This window comes from Amphiura filiformis, chromosome 19 (genome assembly GCF_039555335.1).
Source record: "Amphiura filiformis chromosome 19, Afil_fr2py, whole genome shotgun sequence".
NCBI classification, from domain to species: Eukaryota; Metazoa; Echinodermata; class Ophiuroidea; order Amphilepidida; family Amphiuridae; genus Amphiura; species Amphiura filiformis.
Genome location: NC_092646.1, coordinates 49,060,967 through 49,083,663, shown reverse-complemented (window position 1 = coordinate 49,083,663; position 22,697 = coordinate 49,060,967). Strand labels below are relative to the sequence as shown.

General features: G+C 35.5%; 1 protein-coding gene across 1 annotated transcript; it reads right to left on the bottom strand.

The window, feature by feature from the left end:
* Positions 1-19,796: 19,796 nt before the first annotated feature.
* Positions 19,797-22,147, bottom strand: LOC140140623 (uncharacterized). Its single transcript, XM_072162380.1, has 3 exons — positions 22,136-22,147; positions 20,062-21,222; positions 19,797-19,997 (listed from the first exon to the last, which is right to left on the bottom strand). Exons 1-3 carry the CDS (start codon positions 22,145-22,147, stop codon positions 19,797-19,799), a joined length of 1,374 nt encoding a protein of 457 aa, XP_072018481.1.
* Positions 22,148-22,697: the final 550 nt, after the last annotated feature.

Sequence of the window (22,697 nt, the reverse complement as noted above, 5' to 3'; positions counted from 1 at the left end):
CTCATAACGTTTTGACAAATAATATGGGGATAATATCGCTGCCCGATGGGGTTGTTTTCTATATTAACTTAATAATTGAAAGATAAGAAGAAGAGCCAGACGTGTATCATATTAGAAATGTAAATCATAGAACTAATAATTTGACTCAGTCTTGGGTTTTACTAGTATTCATTTTAAACTATCATATTTTCCAATTTACACATTTCGTCAACATTTGATGACTATATGATGAAGCAAAAGCGAAAGTACTGGCCCAAAAAGATTTATATAACTAAAATAATTACTACTTTGTAGATTATGTTCAAATGGTGCAAACAAAGTGACTCTTCATATAGACATGACCAGGAAAGCGAATACTGCTGACGGGTATAACATAAATAATGTAACGCTATCAAAAATCAGTATATAAAGCGAAGTCAGCTTTATAAGATACAATTTTTGATGGATGACAGGGTAAGATCTACTGAATAAGAAGATAATTATGTTTGCATAAAAATAACGCTTTAAATGGTAAAGTTGATTGAAACATAGTGATACTATGGTTTAATGGCAGATATACTGTAAATGAAGGTTCATATACAAAATTGACATATCAAAGCTAACCCTTCATCGGGGAAGCAAACACAGCTAGCGGGTATAGTGTAAGTTATGAGTGGCTACAAAGGTGCCTTACAAACCTGGGCTTACAAAGGATGACATAGTTTTGATAAATGACACAACTGAAGAAACATGCGAAGTCGAAAATACTGCGTATCAAGTGTTGAACATGTATACACAAAAAATATTGTGCGAGCTAACGGTTCTCTAAGAAAGCCAACACTGCTAGCAGGTGTATATAGTGTAAATAATATTTGGCTACAAAGGCTTCTTACAAAAGCAAGCTAAGAAAGGATAAAATAGTTTGGATTGACAAAAAATATATAACACCGGTCAAGAAGCAAGGTAGGTTTGTCCTTAAGGCGAGGGAAAACCCTGATCTACGGCTCGACCGACCTAGATTTCAGTTTTTGGATTTTGTTTTTGAATTTGCTGTATGTATGGCGGAAATTGCTGTACGTATGTAACGCCAACGGTTTTGGGCTTAGATTCGAGTTATTCTGGCTGATAAATTGCCATCAAAACGAGGGAAAACTGCAATTTATTTACAGATTTTGGTTAAAAAACGATGGTTGTATATAAAACGTACGATGGTCCAAACCGTCTTTTTCCATCAGCATCGTTCACTCTCTTTTTGATATGTCTAGATCATTAATTGACCTCACATTGTGTAGTATGATCATTTTGTACCAAACACATTCAAAGATCATTCTACGACTGAGCAAACATATTTGGGTTAAAGAACTGTGCCCGGAGAAGATGAGTCTATTTGAGATTGAGTTGAGGTCCATAACCGATAGATGTGATAGAGGAGTTTAGCCTTACACTTGTCAGTAATGTTTAGCGTCTATCACATTGCCTGTGTTTTGAAAGACAGTAAAAGAAAGTGTGAGAACTTGTACGTCAAAGCTAATTCATAGCAGGGCCTTCACAGGTATATCAACGTTGGTATTTATCGGTAACATACACCAGGTTAGAACATAGAAAGAGCACTGAAGATTATAAAAGGTTTGTGAGTCAACGTGATTTGAAAAGAGCGCCACCAACGAATATGCGCGAAGCGCAAATACTATTCTGTCTCCCCTGGGGTAGATGGAGCTCAATTGAAATCATTGGTGTCTTAAAATATACGACAACTCAGATTTCTATTGACCACCTCTGTGTGATGTTATTATCAAATTGCTGTGGTGTACAACCGTTTTGTCATTGTCTTGCCGTCCTCATTGTTTCGCTTAAAAACTAGCTTATTATAGGGCCGGGTTTATTCGTTATTTGTCACTATCAAATACCATTATAAATTTACACATCATGATTTGTTATAAATTTGAATTAATTGTATACAGAAAGTACTCTACTAAAAACATTGTCAGTGGGTCACTAAATTAAAAATCGAGAAAAAAATCATCAACAAATTATACCCTGCAAGTGATAAGATCAAACACCACATAACAAGGGTAAAATGTAACAAATGATGGAGGATTCTGTTCGTTTATAGGACACTTGTATAAAGCTATATGCGATTGAATGGGCTTCATATTTCGTCGGATTTATCACATTTTTGAAATTTTGGGTATATAAGTTTCAAATAGTGTTCTCTTCAGTTACGCCAAGTCCAAAAGCTAAAATCATACGATACGCCACTATGTGATGAACTTTTTCGTAAATAGGAAAAAATCGCATCACATAGTGACGTATCGTGCCACGATATGCCACTATGTGCAACACATACTGACGTATAACTTTGGAATCATTTTTGAAAGCTGTGAAGTAAAACTAGTACAAGAAGGTGCTTTGAACACCTACGAACCGTTTTCATACATTAAATTCGAAATTAGTGCAAAAGCACAACAACACAACCGTATTACATGTCGGCATTTTTTCAAACTCGTTTTTCTCCGATATGCACTTTCCAGTTTTCCTTACGATATGTGATGAACCAATCAATTGCATTCTGTTAATTATGAAAAAATCACTTATTTTTAACTTTATTTACTTATTCTTTACTTTTAAGCCATTTCTAAAAACCGGTCTATACCGCTTTTCATGGATCATTAATAGCGCCTTTAACTGCTTGCTGGTCCTATAAGGTATTTCAATTGTAGGATCATCAATAACTTTAGTTTTGTATTTTACTTTTCATTGCCTTTTGTCTTTTCATCATCCACTTGCTAATATCCTGAGACAATCCCCATCTCCCATGATCACCATTACTAGACTAGATTCCATACATGCCTCTAGAATTAACCCCAATCCTCAGTGACAAATCATTCGATGTTTCCGTTCTCGAATCTGGAGCACACTCCCAATTCACATCCGTAAATCTACTTTTATCAATACTATAAAAAGGCTCTACAAATCACGTAATGTAATTCTCTTGCCAAAGTCGTATCCATCCTGTGCATGATTTACTCTCTCGTTCTCCATTTCCTCTGTTTGTCTGTCTCTCGCTCTCTTTCTCTCTATCTACCTATATCTATATATCTCGCTCTCATTCTCTCTCTTCTTTTCATATGTCTCTCTTCGTGTCTTTCTTCTCCTTAACTCTCTCTCTTTCTCTTATGCCGATTCATTTTTCCCCATTCTCTTTTATTCAATATTTCCCTCTCGCACTCACTCCTCCTCCCCCACTAACGCTTTCCGTCGCCCTCGCTCTCTCCCCTCATTACCTATCGCTCCGTACTTCAGATATTAATTAAAGGCCCATTCAATGATCCCTGCAAAAGCATAGACAATTTATAATTGTGTATATTGAATAAAAATGAAGGATAAATCATTAAAATTGTCATTAGGAATTTTTGAAATGAAAGAATTGGTAAAAAACAACGATAAAAGCACTATAAACAAAGTTTAAGCCACTTTTAATCAAATATTTGTAGCTAATTTCTGTACATAAGTAGAGAAATTATAGATTCATGTAAAATGTCTAATTTTGTCTTTACCTTAAACACTGGCAGGCTATGTTAGCTCATCTATGACACTAACAAAGATACAAAAATATGAATTTTGATTATTTTTACGATCCTGTGGATGAGCAAATCACTAAATGGGCCTTTAAAAATTATGTTCTTCCCTTCCTTTGCTCTTATATTGCACCATTTTAACCTGAAATAAACTCGTATAACTCTCTCGTATATTTCTTTATTTGTTCGTATTTTGCTATAAAAGTCCTTTCGTTGGTTTCATGTACTTTGTCCGTCTTTGCCTTTTTAACTGGGATTTAACTAGAACGCATATATTTTGTCGAATACCCCTTATTTAATACCTGATAGATATCTTACCTTGAATTCAATTATGCAAGGATGGTTCTCACTTTAGGCTATGTAGTCTTTTGTGCAACCCGTTATTTATTTACTTTTTTCGCACATGCATTATTTCCGCGCTCTTGAACAGAATGTTATCTCACCGCTTTCAGCATTACTCAGCGTCAAACCTTTTGTATTCGTGTGATGGATTTATCTCTCTCCCTCCCTCTAACTTTTTCACTATCTCTCCCCTGTCTACTTCTCTCCTGTCTCTCTCACTCGTTCTCTTTTTCTTTAAACTTACTCACACGATTGTTTTCGTCTTTCTCCTTGATCTTTAATATTTTTGGGGAGTGCATTTTGCTTCAGTTTGACCCTTTAAACAAGCAAGCAAGCAAACAAGATACCATTATAATTGGAGTCAGAATTCCTTGTTCACGAATTTACAATCACGTTTATTACCATGATTGCATAAATAGATGCAATAAAGTGAAATTCGTTTCGAATTCTGGCTTCTTCTTTCTGCATAGTAGCGTATTGAATGTTGCTTTTTGTTACGCATATATGCATTTTGTAAGACATATTGTTATATATATATATAACTTAAGACTGTCAAGATCTACTTAAATAATTAAAAAATTCGCATGATTGAAATAAATGAATTTCTAGATGGAAGAATTCTGACTGTGAATTACGTTTGTCGCCATTAGGGCGTTAAACTATTTAAAACAACATATTAAAAATCCATTATCTCAAAGCGAAGCAAACGCAATAATCACATTTTCAACAAAAAAAAAACACAAAACAAAAAAAAACACCTCAAAAGTCTTAACCTATCACAATCATTTGGATTTTACCTTTAAATAAGTTCCAAGGTCAGCACATCTGTCGGATCCAAAATTACTTAACCCCATTGTTTAAGTATATGATTTACATAATGTTATTTTTATTTAACAAGCTCGAAAGATGTGGAGAAGTTCTTGATATAACTCATAAAATCTGAATCAGTCTAGATCAAACTTTCCTTGCTCCGGATTATCTGATTCCGGCTCACTTTGATGTAGTTTATTTCACATCGATTCATGTTTGTAGCGGTTCAAAACTGATTTGAAATGGATTAAAGTCGGATTAGATGATGATGAATCAGGTAAGTTGAATATTTGATTCGGATATTAATCGATTTGATCTGTACTCTTAAAACATATGAGTTCGTACTACATGTAATATATGAAATATATGTCACAATTTAAAAAAGTTCCCCGTGCGCAAAATTTCATTCACTTCGCCACATATCATCTGCTGATCTCGGATGCGGCACTTTCAAAATTGTTTTCTTTGCAAACCTCTTTTCAGTTTCAATTAGAAACCCCTGATTTGTCACAATAAAAATGTCAAATATATTCCATTCATGCACGCTATGTTTCATTTTCAATTGTATACCCATGTTATCACATTTTTCTCACTCACAAAAGCTACATTTATATCCGTCTTAATACATATTCTGAAATCTTATCAGGCTGATAAACTAGGCGGAAAACGGAAGCATAGACTGGCATAGTAAGATCGAGATAGAGTTACCCATGGGCTATGTATCATGCTTAGTATGATCTTCTCACTCAACTTGCTCTAGGTGAAGTGAACTATGGGTTAAAACGTTTTATATGCCCGATTTATTGCAATAGTATAGGAGCTATGTATAACCTACAAAAGTAAGACTGAAATCCTATGTGATATTCACGATATTGAAGTCTGTTTCTTCTCTTCCTCTTCTCCAAGAATCACCAATCCAAAACGAGGGACGCCTTCAAGTGGAACTTGATACAAATCGGTAATACAATAAGGGCCTTAACATCTTAACAATATCTGGTTTTAGCTAGATATTTTTCGGGCTATGGATTTCACTGTATGAATTACAAAAGTCAGCATCAAATTATACACGACATTCATGATATTGAATACGTTTTTCTTTTGTGGAAGTTTTTCCTTTCTTCTTCTTTACGCATGTTAAGAACCATCTCTCTAAAGTTTGGGATGTCTTCAAGTGGAATTTGGGGAAATAGGTTACACATAATACTTTTGCAAAACCGATGCGTGATGTTTTGATACGAGTTTAATACGGTGATGCAAAAGGGTAAGAAATTCTTAGACGTTTTATTTTCAAACTGCAGCAGTATTCGTATGAAAGGTAATACCTCTATCTTTATCTCATTGCAGGAAGTCTTAGGAATAATTGAATCCTATAAAAGTATTCTTTGCAAACTTGTTGCAATCCCAACTCAAGAGGTTTTGACTGCCTTCACAAATAACCTCTCAGATGCGTTATGAATTCTTTAATAAGAAAGGTTTAAAAATCTCGGTGAGCATTTCTTATTGCCATATAGGACCATTAGAATGTAGCCATTGTGGATTACCTTACAACCCAAGATTCCATTTGAAAGTATGTGTTAAGAGTTAATGTATCAATCGCGTGCTATTTCAGAATCACGGCAATTGCTTGCCTACCAATCGAGCAGACCGAGGCGATATCGGGATATGAAAGGCTTTCTTGAGTTGACTGCAACCTACAATAATCGGCCCGACTACAATATGATTTAATATCGAGAACCGAGAACTAGTACATATTATAGCAACATCCCAAAATTAGATGGGCAAACTGGGCAGGGGAAATATATGTATTTGTACTATATCTTATTTAATGTTTGCATCTAATACGAAACACCACAACTTTAATATGCTTGCAAAATCGCAATTTCCATTACGTTTTCCGAACGTCCAATGATCCATATTTACAGTGCGATCAATCATCAGCACCTGAGGGTGTTTTAAACCGAACTATACACAAACAAACAATTAAACAAACAAATGTCAACTGTAGTGTGTTACAAAAATATACACCTCTGATTGAGTTGTGAGTTGTGATACTCACCATCTTCAGTAATCTAACAATTTGAAAGCTCATGAAATTCATAAGTCTCAAGGAATATCATTCTATGTACATTAACCGAGTTTGCAAATCACAATTATATCGACTTGGACACGCTTGGGCTCATAAGAACATGTTCTAACTTTAAACATGTTAATTGTGAAAATACCATATATCCGTATCGAGGACATTTACGATTGCAGCCTGGTTCTATAATTGATTCCCTTTCCGTTTTCTATTGATGAGGTAGGGCGTTTCTTGAAATCAAACGCTTTTCGCCTCGTCAGATGAAGAAACAAAAATACAAAGTGACTTCTACAAAAAGAAATATACAAAAAATATATTACTCGGAAACAGCTCAGTGGAAACAAAAACCTTAATCAAGTTCACCCTATTATCTGCCCTCACCCTCAAGGGGAATGCCTAGAGACCAAGATAGGTTTTATTCTATTAACCTAGGCAATTCCTAAATGTATATTAATCAAATCATTAATATCATTTCAATTTATACATACACCTGTATCGCCTGAAAACAATGACTCTACATACCTCGTCAAAGAGAACGAACTCTTCCTCGTTTGCTCCGTTATGCCGTTCGTGGGTAGAGATAACACATTATTTTTACTAATTGAATTTAAAAGTTGAGTAAAAGTATTTAATACAAAAAAATACTCTGTACAAATGACTTTGTTTAATCCGTTGTGATTTTTATATTAATTTCATTACTTAAGGTGTAATTTTGAGTTTTAAATCAAATAAAACACTTTGAATTTCTTCGCAGACAGCACGACTTTCAGGGTGGCTATATTTGGGACTTAAAACTTCAAATGCGCAATTAAATTTTACTAGATGTGTTTTGACTTATTGACATTGATCTAAAGGGGATAATTTTTGGATTATCAGAACAAAATTACATTATTTTGTTCATTTATGTACTACTTGCGCTCCTACCCTTGTATTTTGGTTGCTTTTATATTGTATTAGGCCAAATAAAAAAAAAACATGTTTTACGTCCCCTCCTGCTTCCTTTTTTTAGGTTTCTTAAATTTTATTTTTATTTTTTGAAATTCAGTTATAACTTATGTCTAGGAAGTACAGATGCTTTCTATAGACTTGATAATAATTATACAAGTGTTTTGTGATAGTTAGAGGGGGCATATCTCTCAGAACAACAAATAAAAAGAGGCCTCCTCCTTTTTCCACGCATTATTGTATACGCTAAAACAGCTCTAATTATGGGTATTTACACCGATTTTGCGATAAAAAAATAAAAGTAAAAAGTCCCCTCTTCCTCCTTTTTTCAGAAACCTGGACGTGAAACATGTTTTTTATTTTACTTGGCCTTATGTAGCAGTATCGGGCTTTTCCTGTTGAAATTCATACACCCCATAAAAAAAATTATGAGCTGAATCTCTCACACCGGGAGTGTGAATTTCATATGGGATTATCTGAAATTTATTATCACCATAAAGTCGAAAACACCCCCTGTGTGGGAGATTAAGATCATATCTTCCATAGAGGGTGCATGATAGATTTCGACTAGAATAGACAGTTTCACCAACTTTCAACCTGTCTGTGTTTATTGATTATTTATAAGATCGGATCAAATAATGAAGTGGGGATTTGTGTTCAGGTAGTAGGATTTTCTGAACTTATGATATTTAATTTTTGCGTAAAAAGGTTACATTTGAACAATGTATCACTACCGTCATGTCTATCTAAGCATGCATATATAATATAATAGTATTTGATAGTTTGCAATTGACAATTCGGCTTCCTTTATGAGCTCAATTCATGTGCGAGGATGTTGTCACACTGCATCTATATCAAATGTGATTTCTAAACAAATCTATAATTTCCCAAGTTTGTTAACTCAAATAAATCATATTTTTCCAAGCTTCCACACAATCAACTTCATGGAAGCTCTAACTTTCTATTATTTGCTACAAGTATGATTTCTACTGAAAATAGCAGTAATATATGACACGATCAAATTAAATCAGACACTTGTCGGACAGTGTTATTTTTATTCTTCCCTTTCGTATTTGGTTAATAGAGATAAGAAAAACATCATTTTCTAAAAACCCGGCTAAAAACAATGAAATACAAAATTAGTTCAGTATTTCTTTTGGTGGTATTTCAAATAAGTTTAGCGACAAGTATCTCATATTGTTCTATCGCGTCATATTGCCTCCAAGGAACACAATGTTATTAACAATTTATGGCTTCAACTAAAGTAGGTCTTGCAGCCTCTACTATATTTTAAAAATTAAACGAATGACACATCTATTCGGTACAGCGCTTTAACAACATCATTCCGAAGGCCCTCTGAAATAGATACGTGTAATGCTTTACACAGGTAAATTGTTATGTAATATCTTTATACTGTATGCATGTGTATCGTTGTGATCATATGTAATTTATAATATAAACGAAGTGTGTATTAACGGACCATGTAACTGTCTACGTTATAATATGTATTATATTGCAAAATATAATTTCCCCGTAAGCAAATCAGAATAAAGGGAATTTCGATATGTATGAGATTAAAGTTACATTATTTTAATATCAGCAATGAAAGTGCTATACATACGTTATACGACATATGATAAATTAAAAAATAGCAAAAATCAAATTGACCTGGCCAATATGTATGCTTAATTATTTGTTACCAATTTACAAAGTTGAGCCCAACTCCCTCCATCCGCTACCACTCCTCCCCCAGACTAGAGGCAATGTATTAATGTGTGATATGTAACTTTGTTTCTTGCTAACCCAGAATCACCTTGAACGATAAACCACACACTGGTTTAGTTATTTGCGAAACAATTCTTCCCAATTCATTATATAGTGTGTTTAGTTGTATCACGTACACTTGATTATGTTTCAGACTAGACAGATAACGTCATTAGTTCATATGAAGAAGCTCCTTAATAAATAGAGCTAATTTATCTTTCCCCGACGGTGACGGATTTGATAGCAGCCAGTCGGACGGCTCAATAATAATGAACAACCGATGATCTAACTAGGGGTTCTGACGCCAGCAAACATATAGAAAACACACCAGACATTAGAATGTATTATTTAATGTATAACACTCCTAGCATTAGTATAGATCTTCCCAGTTCAAAGTCAACATTTAATTGTTTCCAAATATTTCAAAGGTTATCTGAATCGAAGTTCATATCCGCTGTCGCCAAATAGAAAATAAAAGACTTCTGAACGTCTTATTAAATGTTAAATTAGATTGAGATACTCGTGTGAATAATTTACCATAGTTAGGATTGTTCTACTTTTCTATCGCGCTCATAACGTTTTGAAAAATAATATGGGGATAATATCTCTGCCCGATGGACTGTTTTCTACTTTCAATTGAATAATTTAAAAAGAAAAAGATCCAGACGTGTATCATATTAGAAATGTAAATCATGAAACTAATAATTTGTCTCAGATTTGGGTTTTACTAGTATTAAATTCGAAGTATTATATTGTATATATTATATCGTCAACATTTGATTAACATTTGATTTATATTAAATAGTTATGTACAAAATATATAGACAAGTATACTATAAAACTATAAAAATGTCTCGGTTGGCCAAAATTGCTTGCCCCCCTTCAACTCGCCAACAATTTCTTGCCCCCCCCATTTTACCCTTCCCCAGGGCTCATAATTATTGCACAGCCCCTAAGTTCACGATGTTGGACCATTTGATTGCACACGAGGTGAAGCACTGTAAAATAATGATAGACTGCATTTTGATTTCTTCAATTTTAACGGTATATACCTCTAATTACTGTAATTATAATGGCGCTAAACAATCATATTTAAAAGTGATTAAAAACGTAGTAGTAAACTTACGGCACATAGAGACAATCAAATGACGTTTATTTGGGTCATTGATACTTCCCTGTAATCTCATATGACATGGATATGAGTCATTTGTAATGTATTATGCGTAATTGCCATGATTCTAATTGTACATTGTTTTTAAGGAGTCTTTAATTTTTATCAATTTGACTGCCCGCATCTATTATATTCACCGTATATAACGTCACTCCAGATACTTGGTAATAAAATGATAAAGATCATAGTTGTAAGTTAGGACTTAGTTTTGGGGCTACCATGCCTACGATTAGTATTAGGATTAAAATAGTTAACTGAGCTTTAAAATATTTCAATAATGAAACAACCTATAGCGATAGTACTGGCCGAAAAAGATTTATATAACTAAAATAATTACTACTTTATTGATTATGTTCAATTGTTGCAAATAAGGTGACTCTTCATAAACATGACCAGAAAATCCAATACTGCTAGTGGGTATAACATAAATGATACGAGGATATCAAAAATTCAGTATACGGAGCGAAGTCAGCTTTATAAGATATAATTTTTGATGGATGACATGGTGAGAACCACCGAATAAGAAGATAATTATGTTTGCATATAAATAACGTGTTAAATGGTAAAGGTTTATTAAAACATAGTGATACTATGGTTTAACGGCGTATATACTATAAATGAAGGTTCTTATATAAAATTGACATGACAAAGAAACTATATGCATGTTTGTATACGCAAAGTACCAGGTAAGTTGTTATTAAAATATCATCCGCATACGAGGTAACCCTTCATTGGGAAAACCAACACAGTTAGCGGGTATACTGTAAGTTATGAGTGGCTACAAAGATTCCTTACAAACCCGGGCTTACAAAGGATGACATAGTTTTGATAAATGAGACAACTGAAGGAACATGCGAAGTCGAAAATATTGCGTATCAAGTGTTGAACATGTATACACAAAGAATATTGTGCGAGCTACCGGTTCTCCAAGAAAGTAATCACTGCTAGCAGGTGTATATAGTGTAAATAATATTTGGCTACAAAGGTTTCTTTCCAAAGCAAGCTTTGAAAGGATGAAATATTTTGGATCAATGACAAAAATATATAACACCGGTCAAGAAACAAGGTAGCTTTGTCCTTAAGGCGAGGGTAAAACCTGTTCTACGGGCTCGACCGTCCCAGATTTCAGTTTTTGGATTTTGTTTTTGAATTTGCTGTATGCATGACGTAAATTGCTGTACGTATGTAATATCAGCTGTTTGGGGCTTAAATTAGATTTATTCTGGCTGAAAAATTGCCATCAAAACGAGGGAAAATTGGAATTTATTTACAAATTTGGTAATTTCTAGAGTCATTCGTTAAAAAAACGATAGTTGTAAAACGTAAGGGTTTTTATTCGCATACGCTGGTATTGACACTCAAACGACTTAGGCTAATCGAGATCCATCTTTTGCACTGTTTTTTGTGATAAAAATTGTAGCCGGCTACCTACCTTCAACCATCGCGGTTAGGGACAATTTTCTACAGTAGAATCTACGAAGCTTCAAACTTATAGTTAGGTTAAAATAGATATTCAATTTTATATTTGGCGCTCTCATATTAAGATGTCAAAATGGGTGGGTAAGTAGGCCTTCCTCAGATCCTTCGTTCGGAAACACAAAACCCATGTCCCATGAATAAATTCAACCTCCCGAATAGAAGGGGTTAGGAGTATAAGGGTACTTCCCTCATTGTGATCTCCTTGGTGTATCGAAAAAATTCAAGAGACTTCAGAATCCTTTATAGATTTATTTGGTTCTTTGCGGATCTCTAAAAGCAAAACGCAGGAATCCAATCTGAAGTCCCGGGAATGAATGTTATTCATTCTGATAGCTCCGTATGAATATAAGTGCAGGTGTCAGAAGCGATCATTTTTGTAACTCATCACGTTAGATTTCATGTTTATGCCTGTCAATATCATAGAGGGTTTGTAGTGTTAAGTCTTGAACGTCAGAGCTTATAATAGCAACGTGTCCTTTTATTTTTCTGTACAAATAGCCCCTTACCTAATATGAACGCAGATCAAGAACATCACTACATGTTTACACCTGCCTGATGGTCGATTATAATGGTCACCTGTCCGTTAAAGTGATAATCTTGACATTGGCTTGATAAACTGCCTTAAGACCTATAGAAGTTGGTTATTGACAAACGTCTTGTTTCACCAAAGTTCGCCGTTACAAATAACAGAACAAAGTGGTTGGTTATTAGTTCATTAGTGTCCCACTTGGATACATGACTGACGAAAGGACGCGGGCGATTTTGCACTTCACATTTCATTGCTCATTACATATCATATTGTATTGCAACACTGTTCTTATATGTTGTAAATTCTTAGAACATTTATTCATTCTGTTTAAAATTACATGAACACTCTCTGCAACATTAGAAACATACCCAGGATTTTTTTTTTTTTTTGGGGGGGCTAAAAATGAACCCATTTCAACGATTTTACCAAAAAAGCGGACCTTTTGTGATGTTTGTGAGTATTGTGATCCTTCAAAACAAAACCGGCTGATTTTGAACGCAATTAACTGAAGAAAGTCGTGTTTTCTTCATGATTGACAGATGTGAGTGGGGGGGGGGGGCGTTTGGGACAAATCATTGTAATACTTTATGGTCCAAATCATCTTTTTCAATCAGCATCGTTCACTCTTTCTTTCTTTCTTTCTTTCTTTCTTTCTTTCTTTCTTTCTTTCTTTCTTTCTTTCTTTCTTTCTTTCTTTCTTTCTTTCTTTCTTTCTTTCTTTCTTTTTTTTTTTTTTTTTTTTTTTTTGCAAGTGGTATGTCTACCTCACTAATACACCCTCCCATCGTGTAGTATGATATACATATCATATACATGTACCGTCATTCTACGACTGAGCAAACATATTTGGGTTAAAGAACTGTGCCCGGAGAAGATGAGTCTATTTGAAATTGAGTTGATGTCCATAACCGATAGATGTGATAGAGGAGTTTAGCCTTACACTTGTCAGTAATTTTTAGCGCGTATCACTTTGCCTGTGTTTGTAAACCAGTAAAAGAAAGTGTGAGAACTTCTACGTCAAAGTTAATTCATAGTAGGGCCTTCACAGGTATATCAACGTTGGTATTTATCGGTAACACACACCGAGTTAGAACATAGAAAGAGCACTGAAGATTATAAAAGGTCTGTGATTCAACGTGATTAGAAAAGAGCGGCAACGAATATGCCCAAAGCGCAAATACTATTCTATCTTCCCTGGGGTAGATGGAGCTCAATTGAAATCATTGGTGTCTTTAAATATTCAGAGTTGTCTTCATTGTTTCACAACGACAACTTAGATTTCTATTGACCACATCTGTGTGATGTTATTATCAAATTACTGTGGTGTACAACCGTTTTGTCATTGTCTTGGCGCCCTCATTGTTTCGCTTAAAAACTAGCTCATTGTAGGAACGAGTTTATTCGTTATTTGTCACTATGAAAAACCACTATGAAATTACACATCATGATTTGTTATGAATTTGGATTAATTGAAAATTGCGAGTCGCTGTACTTACATCACACAGAAAGTGCTCTTCTAAAAGACATTGTCAGTGGGTCACTAAATTAAAACTCGAGAAACCTTTAAAACAAACAAACAAACAAACAAACAAACAAGATATCATTATAATTGGAGTCAGAATTCCTACCTGTTTTTCCTTGTTCACGGATTGTTGGAACAAAGCTGCACAGTTTCGTATCAGATGATACTCTTAAAACGTGGGAGTTCCTACTGATATGAAATATGTGTCACAATTTTAAAACGCTTTTAAGACAAAAGTTCGCCGTGCACAAAATTTCATTCACTTCGCCATATCTATCACCTGCTGATCTCGGATGCGGCACTTTCAAAATTGTTTTCTTTGCAAACCTCTTTTCAATTTCAATTATAAACCCCTGATTTGTCACAATAAAAATGTCAAATATATTCCATTCATGCACACCATGTTTCATTTTCAATTGTATACCCATGTTATCACATTTTTCTCACTCACAAAAGCTACATTTATATCCGTCTTAATGCATATTCTGAAATCTTATCGGCCTGATAAACTAGGCGGAAAACGGAAGCATAGACTGGCATAGTAAGATCGGGATAGAGTTACCCATGGGCTATGTATCATGCTTAGTATGATCTTCTCACTCAACTTGCTCTAGGTGAAGTGAACTATGGGTTAAAACGTTTTATATGCCTGATTTATTGCAATAGCATGGGAGCTATGTATAACCTATAAAAGTCAGACTGAAATCCTATGTGATATTCACGATATTGAATTCGGTTTCTTCTCTTCCTCTTCTCCAAGAATCACCAATCCAAAACGAGGGACGCCTTCAAGTGGAATTTGATATAAATCGGTAACATAATCAGGGTCTATCTTAACAATATCTGCTTTTTAGCTAGATATTTTTCGGGCTATGGATTTCACTGTATGAATTACAAAAGTCAGCCTCAAATTATATACGACATTCACGATATTGAATACATGTGCTTTTCTTCTTCTTTACACATGATAAGAACCATCTCCCTAAAGTTTGGGATGTCTTCAAGTGGAATTTGGGGAAATAGATTACACGTAATACTTTTGCAAAACCGATGTGTGATGTTTTGATACGAGTTTAATAAGGTGATGCAAAAGGGTAAGAAATTCTTTCATTTTCATTTTCAAACTGCAGCAGTATTCGTATGAAAGGTAATACTTCTATCTTTATCTCATTGCAGGAAGTCTTGGGAATATTGAATCCTATCGAAGTGTTCTTTGCAAACTTGTTGCAATCCCAACTCAAGAGGTCTTGACTGCCTTCACAAATAACCTCTCTTTAATTTAAGAAAGCATTTAATACAGTGCTCTATGTATTGCCATATAGGACCATTAGAATGTAGCCATAGTGGATTACCTTACAACCTAAGATACCATTTGAAAGCATATGATAGAAGAGTCAACGCGTGCTATAAATTCGCGGCAATTGCTTGCCTACCAAAAGAGCAGACCGAGATGATATTGGGATATGAAAGGTTTTATTGAGTTGACTGCAACCTACAATATTATCGAGAATCGAAAACTAGTACATATATTACAGCATCCCAAAATTAGATGGGTCGGGGAAATAGATGTGTTACAACGTTTGTACTATATCTTATTTAATGTTATGCGACGAAGCTAATACGAATCACCACAACCTTAATATGCTTGCAAAATCACAATATCCATTGCGTTTTCCGAACGTCCAATGATCCATATTTACAGTAGGGTCAATCATCAACACCTGAGGGTGTTTTACACTGAATTATACACAATCAAACAATTAATAACAAACAAATGTCAACTGTAGTATTTTCCAAGAATATACACCTCTGATTGAGTTTTGAGAAGTGATATTCAAATTTTCCAGTAACCTAACACTTTGAAAGCGCGTGAAAGTCTCGAGGAATGTTATTTTAATGGTGTTAGGGTTAACCACGTTTGCAAATCACAATAAACGACTTGGACACGCTTTCAAGAGCTTATAAGAACATGTTCTCACTTAAAACATGTAATTAAGAGAAATGCCATAATCCTTATCGATGACATTTGCGATTGCAGCCTGGTTCTATATGAAATATGAAATCAAACGCTTTTCGCCTCGTCAGATGAAGAAACAAAAATACAGAGTGACTTCACGAATATACAAAAATTATATTACTCGGAAACAGCTCAGTGGAAACAAAAACCTTAATCAAGTTCACCATATTATCTGCCCTCACCCCCTCGGGGAATGCCTAAAGACCAAGATAGGTTTTATTCTATTAGCCTATGTAGAAGATATATGTAATTAAGTACTTTGGGTATCCGGGGGGCACTTCCTGAGATTTAAATGTATATTAATTAAATCATTAATATCATTTCAATTTATACATACACCTGTATCGCCTGAAAACAATGACTCTACATAACTCGTCAAAGAGAACGAACTCTTCCTCGTTTGCTCCGTATTTAATACAAAACAAATACCAGGCATGTTTTGACTCTGTTTAATCCTTTGTGATTTTTATATTAATTTCATTACTTAAGGTGTAATTTTGAGTTTTAAATCAAATAAAACACACCCTATATAAAAAGTATGAGCTGAATCTCTCACACCGGGAGTGTGAATTTCATATGGGACTACCTGACATTTATTATCACCATAAATTTGAAAACACCCCCTGTGTGGGAGATTAAGATCATATCTTCCATAGAGGGTGCATAGATTTCGACTAGAATAGACTGTTTCACCAACTTTCAAACTGTCTGTGTTTAGTAATCATTTATAATATCGGATCAAATAATGAAGTGGGGATTTGCGTTGAGGTAGTAGGATTTTCTGAACTTATAATATTTAATTTTAGCGTAAAACGGGTACATTTGAACAATGTATCATTACCGTCAAGTCTATCTAAGCATGCATTGTATAATAGTATTTGAATTGCAATTGACAATTCGGCTTCCTTTATGAGCTCAATTCATGTGCGAGGATGTTGTCACACTGCATCTATATCAAATGTGATTTCGGAACCAATCTATAATTCCCAAGTTTGTTATCGCAAATAAATCATGTTTTTCCAAGCTTCTACATAATCAACTTCATGGAAGCTCTAGCTTTCTATTATTTGCTACAAGTAGTAATGTTGTTTTTGCTACAAGTATGCTTTCTGGTGTTTTCTACTGAAGAGAGCACTTGTGTTATAAATTGCTACACGTATGCTTTCTACTGTAGTAAAATAACGACAAGCTTATCTACAAATATATGACACGATCAAATTATATCAGACACTTGTCGGACATGTTATTTTTATTCTTCCCTTAGGTTAATAGAGATTAAAAAATATCATTTTCTAAAAACCCGGCTAAAACAATGAAATACAAAATAAGTTCAGTATTTCTTTTGGTGGTATTTCAAATAAGTTAAGCGACAAGTATCTCATAAGGTAATATCGCGTCACATATTGCCTCCAAGGGGCCCACTATTATTAACAATTATTTATAGCTTCAACTAAAGTAGGTCTTGCAGCCTCAAATATTCTTTAAAAATTAAACGAATGACACATCTATTCGGTACAGCGCTTTAACAACATCGTTCCGAAGGCACTCCCAAATAGATACATGTAATGCTTTACGCAGACAAATTGTTATGTAATATCTTTAGTCTGTATACAAGTGTATTGTTGTGATCATGTGTAATTCATAATATAAACGAAGTGTGTATTTCACGGACCATGTTGTAGCCTACGTTATAATATGTATTATATTGCAAAATATAATTTCCCCGTAGCAAATCAGAATAAAGGGAATTTTGATATGTATGAGGTTAAAGGTATATTATTTAATATCAGCAATGAAAGTGCTGTACATACGTTATGAGATAAACCAAAATGATTTCTTTGGCCTGGCCAATATGTATGCTTAAATATTTGTCACCAATTAACAAAGTTGAGCTCAACCCAGTACCACCCCACCCCTCCTCCTCCAGACTAGTAGCAAGGTAATGTGTGGCATGTAAATTTGTTTCTTGCTTAGCCATAATCACCTTGAACGATAAACCACACACTATTTTAGTTATTTCTGAAACCATTCTTCCCAATTCATTATATATTTTGTTAAGTTGTATCACATATACTTGATTATGTTTCAGACTAGACAGATAAAGTCATTAATTCACATGAAGAAGCTCCCTAATAAATAGAGCTAATTTATCTTTCCCCGACGGTGACGGATTTGATCGCAGCCAGTCGGACGGCTCAATATAATGAACAACCGATGATCTAACTTGGGGCACTGACGCCAACAAACATATAAAAAACACACCAGACATTTAAATGTATTATTTAATGTTTAACACTCATAACATAAGTAGATTTTCCCCAGTTCAAAGTCAACATTTTATTGTTTCCAAATATTTCAAAGGTTATCTGAATCGACGTTCAGGGCTGCTGACACTAATATAAAGATAAAGAATTGTGAACGTCTTATTAAATGTTAAATTAGATTGAGCTACTCGTGTGAATAATTTACGAACTCAGGATTGTTCTAATTTTCTATCGCGCTCATAACGTTTTGAAAAATAATATGGGGATAATATCGCTGCCCGATGGGGTTGTTTTCTATATTAACTTAATAATTGAAAGATAAGAAGAAGAGCCAGACGTGTATCATATTAGAACTGTAAATCATGAAACTAATAATTTGACTCAGTCTTGGGTTTTACTAGTATTCATTTTAAAGTATCATATTTTCCAATTTACACATTTCGTCAACATTTGATGACTATTTGATGAAGCAAAAGCGAAAGTACTGGCCCAAAAAGATTTATATAACTAAAATAATTACTACTTTGTAGATTATGTTCAAATGGTGCACACAAGGTGACTTGTCATATAGACATGACCAGCAAAGCGAATACTGTTAACGGGTATAACGTAAATCCGCAAATAAGTTCATCAGGATTGTTGGTAAAATAGATATTTGAAGGTTTCTTTGTACAAATCCAAATATTTGGGTTGATGTTACGTACCTCAATGACAGTTTCGTGCTACGACTTAGCACTTTCTCAAATTGACTGACCAATTCCTGCACATCGTCGGCTGCTACCGGATGGAGCTGGCGTAGATGGCGCTGTTAGGACTTGGTCGTAAATATGCGGCAGAAAGTAATTCCCATCGTCTCTGTTGAGTGTCTTGGCCCCCCCTCTTTCTAATCCAAATGGCTTCTTTTATGTGTCTCCTCTTCCTGTTCTGTTCTCTGTCTTTGATTTGGGACTCCTCCCAACCGATTACATGGTTATGATCGGCCACGTGATCTGTGATAGCAGATTTATTCTCCTCCCCCGTAACGGAGGCCTGTCTTTGCGCTCTGGTATAAGCTTTCTTGGAAGCTTTGTCGGCTTCTGTTTTGTGTTCTTTGAGCCGTGTACCAAAGAGTCACGATGTTTCTCCAATATATGATTTATCACAGTTAAGGCAGGGAATTTCGTAAACACAGTCAGATGTTTGCTTCACATCCCGCTTGTCCTTAGGATGGACCAGTATATTACGAAGAGTCTGGTGTGGCTTAAACGCGGTGTTGATGCCATGTTTTTTAAAGACTCGCCTCACCCGTTGTGAGAGACCTTCTTTGTACGGAAGGACTACCATTCCCTGGATTTAGTCTCTGATTGTTCTTTGCGTTGCGATTTGCTTTTGCTTTCCGTTTGTTTAAATGCCCATTCAGGGTAGCCACATAATTTTAGGGCCTCTTTGATTTTGATTTCTTCCTGAATTTTGTCTTCATCTTCTGTGATAACTTTATCTTTACGGTCCATTAATGTTCTTATGACACTGAGCTTGTGCTGCAATGGGTGATGGGAGTTAAAATGTAAATTACTGATCAGTATGGGTCTTTTTGCGATATACCAAAAGCTTGATCGAACCATCTTGCTTTTTGACGATAAGAGTGTCGAGGAACGGAATTTGATGGTTATCCTCCGTTTCAAATGTGAATTTGATATTGTCCGTCTTATCAATTTGATTGATATGCGTGGTTAGTTGTTCTGCTGTATCTTTTTTCACAATCTCGAGCACATCGTCCACATATCTCTTCCATAAACGAGGCTTGATATCTAAAGGGGCTGATGCTATTGCTTCTTGTTCCAGCCATTCCATATAAAGGTTGGCTACGATGGGACTGACGGGGGAACCCATCGCAGTACCGAATTTTTGTTGATAGATTTGACCGCGGAATGAAAAATAGGTGGTAGTAAGGGCAAATTCTAACACCTCCATAACGTCATCAACTGTTAACTTGGTTCGCTCACTCAATGTTTTGTCCTCAATCAACCGTTGTCTTATGATTTCAAGTGACTTGTCAATTGGCGTATTTGTGAACAATGACACAACGTCATGGGAAATGAATTCTTCGCCTTCTTCAAACATGATCTCTGCGAGGTCATCCGCTAGATCTTTAGAGTTTTTAACGTGATGTTGAGTTTGACCGACTAAGGGGCCTAAAATTCTAGCGAGCTCTTTAGATGTTTCGTACATTATGGACCCACAGTAATCCACGATTGGTCTAAGTGGGGTACCAGCTTTGTGGATTTTGGGGGTACAATACATGCGAGGTGTATTTTCGGCTGTAGGATAGAGTTTCCAATACTCTCTTTCAGTAATTTTATTGACCTTTTTCCAACCGGTGAGAATGCTTATAAGTTTTCTCTTATAGCGCGCGGTGGGGTCATTTTTAAGTTTCTCGTAGGTCTTATCGTCATTTAACATGATGGTAACTTTCTCCTCGTACTCCTCTTTGTCCAGCACAACTGTCGCTTTCCCCTTATCCGCTGGTAAGATCATGATTGACTCCTCTTTTTTGAGGTCTCTGAGAGCCTTTTTCTCAACTTTGGTGAGATTAGGTTTTGCATTATTTGTTGATTTGAGAACTCCTACAACCTCCGCTCGCAACTGGGCTGCATCGCTCGCACTCAAGCCCACGCACGCTTCCTCGGTAGCCACGATGTAATCATTGACTAACGCATTGTTGTTTTCCGGCGCAACTGCATAATTCAACCCCTTCGCGAGCAACTGGGTTTGGGGAGTGGTCAATTCATGCTTTGATTTATTTATCACCCATTTTTTAAGCTGTGTACCGCTCAAGTCTATACCATTGTTACTATTGCTACTCACATTTTTATCCAAATGGGTACTCTTGTGAAATTTTCCTGGCTTTTCTTGCAAGCGTTCTAACTTCCGGGTTTGCCGACATCTTGTTTTGGTGAACTCACTCTCGCGAGATTTCGCGATATGTTCATCTACGTGTTGTTTTACGTTGTCGGGGAAACTCGATTGTATTTCTAGATTGCACGTTGATATATCAGATTCCAAAGTGTGGATTTTGTTGTTGATAACTCTCAAACGTTCGCGCAAAAGATCCTTTTGGGCTTTATTCACAATATCCCGTGCCTTGTTGGTGTTGATGGGGCACTTAAGGCGCAAACTGGGGGGAGTTAAATCCAAATCGCGACATCGTAGAATAAAAACGCGATGGTTCCGATATCGGGCCAATTTCCTCTCAGAATTTTCGTAGTTTCTTACTTTCAAAACCGCTGATTGTCCGTAATCTTTCCGAAGATCCGCAAATAAGTTCATCAGGATTGTTGGTAAAATAGATATTTGAAGGTTTCTTTGTACAAATCCAAATATTTGGGTTGATGTTACGTACCTCAATGACAGTTTCGTGCTACGACTTTCTCACAAAACAGAAGCCGACAAAGCTTCCAAGAAAGCTTATACCAGAGCGCAAAGACAGGCCTCCGTTACGGGGGAGGAGAATAAATCTGCTATCACAGATCACGTGGCCGATCATAACCATGTAATCGGTTGGGAGGAGTCCCAAATCAAAGACAGAGAACAGAACAGGAAGAGGAGACACATAAAAGAAGCCATTTGGATTAGAAAGAGGGGGGCCAAGACACTCAACAGAGACGAGGGGAATTACTTTCTGCCGCATATTTACGACCAAGTCCTAACAGCGCCATCTACGCCAGCTCCATCCGGTAGCAGCCGACGATGTGCAGGAATTGGTCAGTCAATTTGAGAAAGTGCTAAGTCGTAGCACGAAACTGTCATTGAGGTACGTAACATCAACCCAAATATTTGGATTTGTACAAAGAAACCTTCAAATATCTGGGTATAACGTAAATAACGTAACGTTATCAAAAATCAAAATATAAAAAGCGAAGTATAAGATATAATTTTTGATGGATGACAGGGTGCGAACAACTGAATAAGAAGATAATTGTGTTTGCATACAAATAACGCGTTAAATGGTAAAAGTTGATTGAAACATTGTTATACTATGGTTTAACGGCGGATATATTATAAATGAAGCTTCTTATATAAAATTGACATGACAAAGAAACTATATGCATGTTTGTATACGCAAAGTAGCAGGTAAGTTGTTATTAAAAATATCATCCGCATACGAGGTAACCCTTCATTGGGAAAACCAACACGGCTGGCGGGTATAATGTAAGTTATGAGAGACTACAAAGGTTCCT

Excerpts from the sequence above, each read along its gene's own strand:
- LOC140140623 (XM_072162380.1), bottom strand. Across the intron at positions 19,998-20,061 it reads ATGGTTCGATCAAGCTTTTG|CACAAGCTCAGTGTCATAAG; the intron begins GTATATCGCAAA and ends CACCCATTGCAG.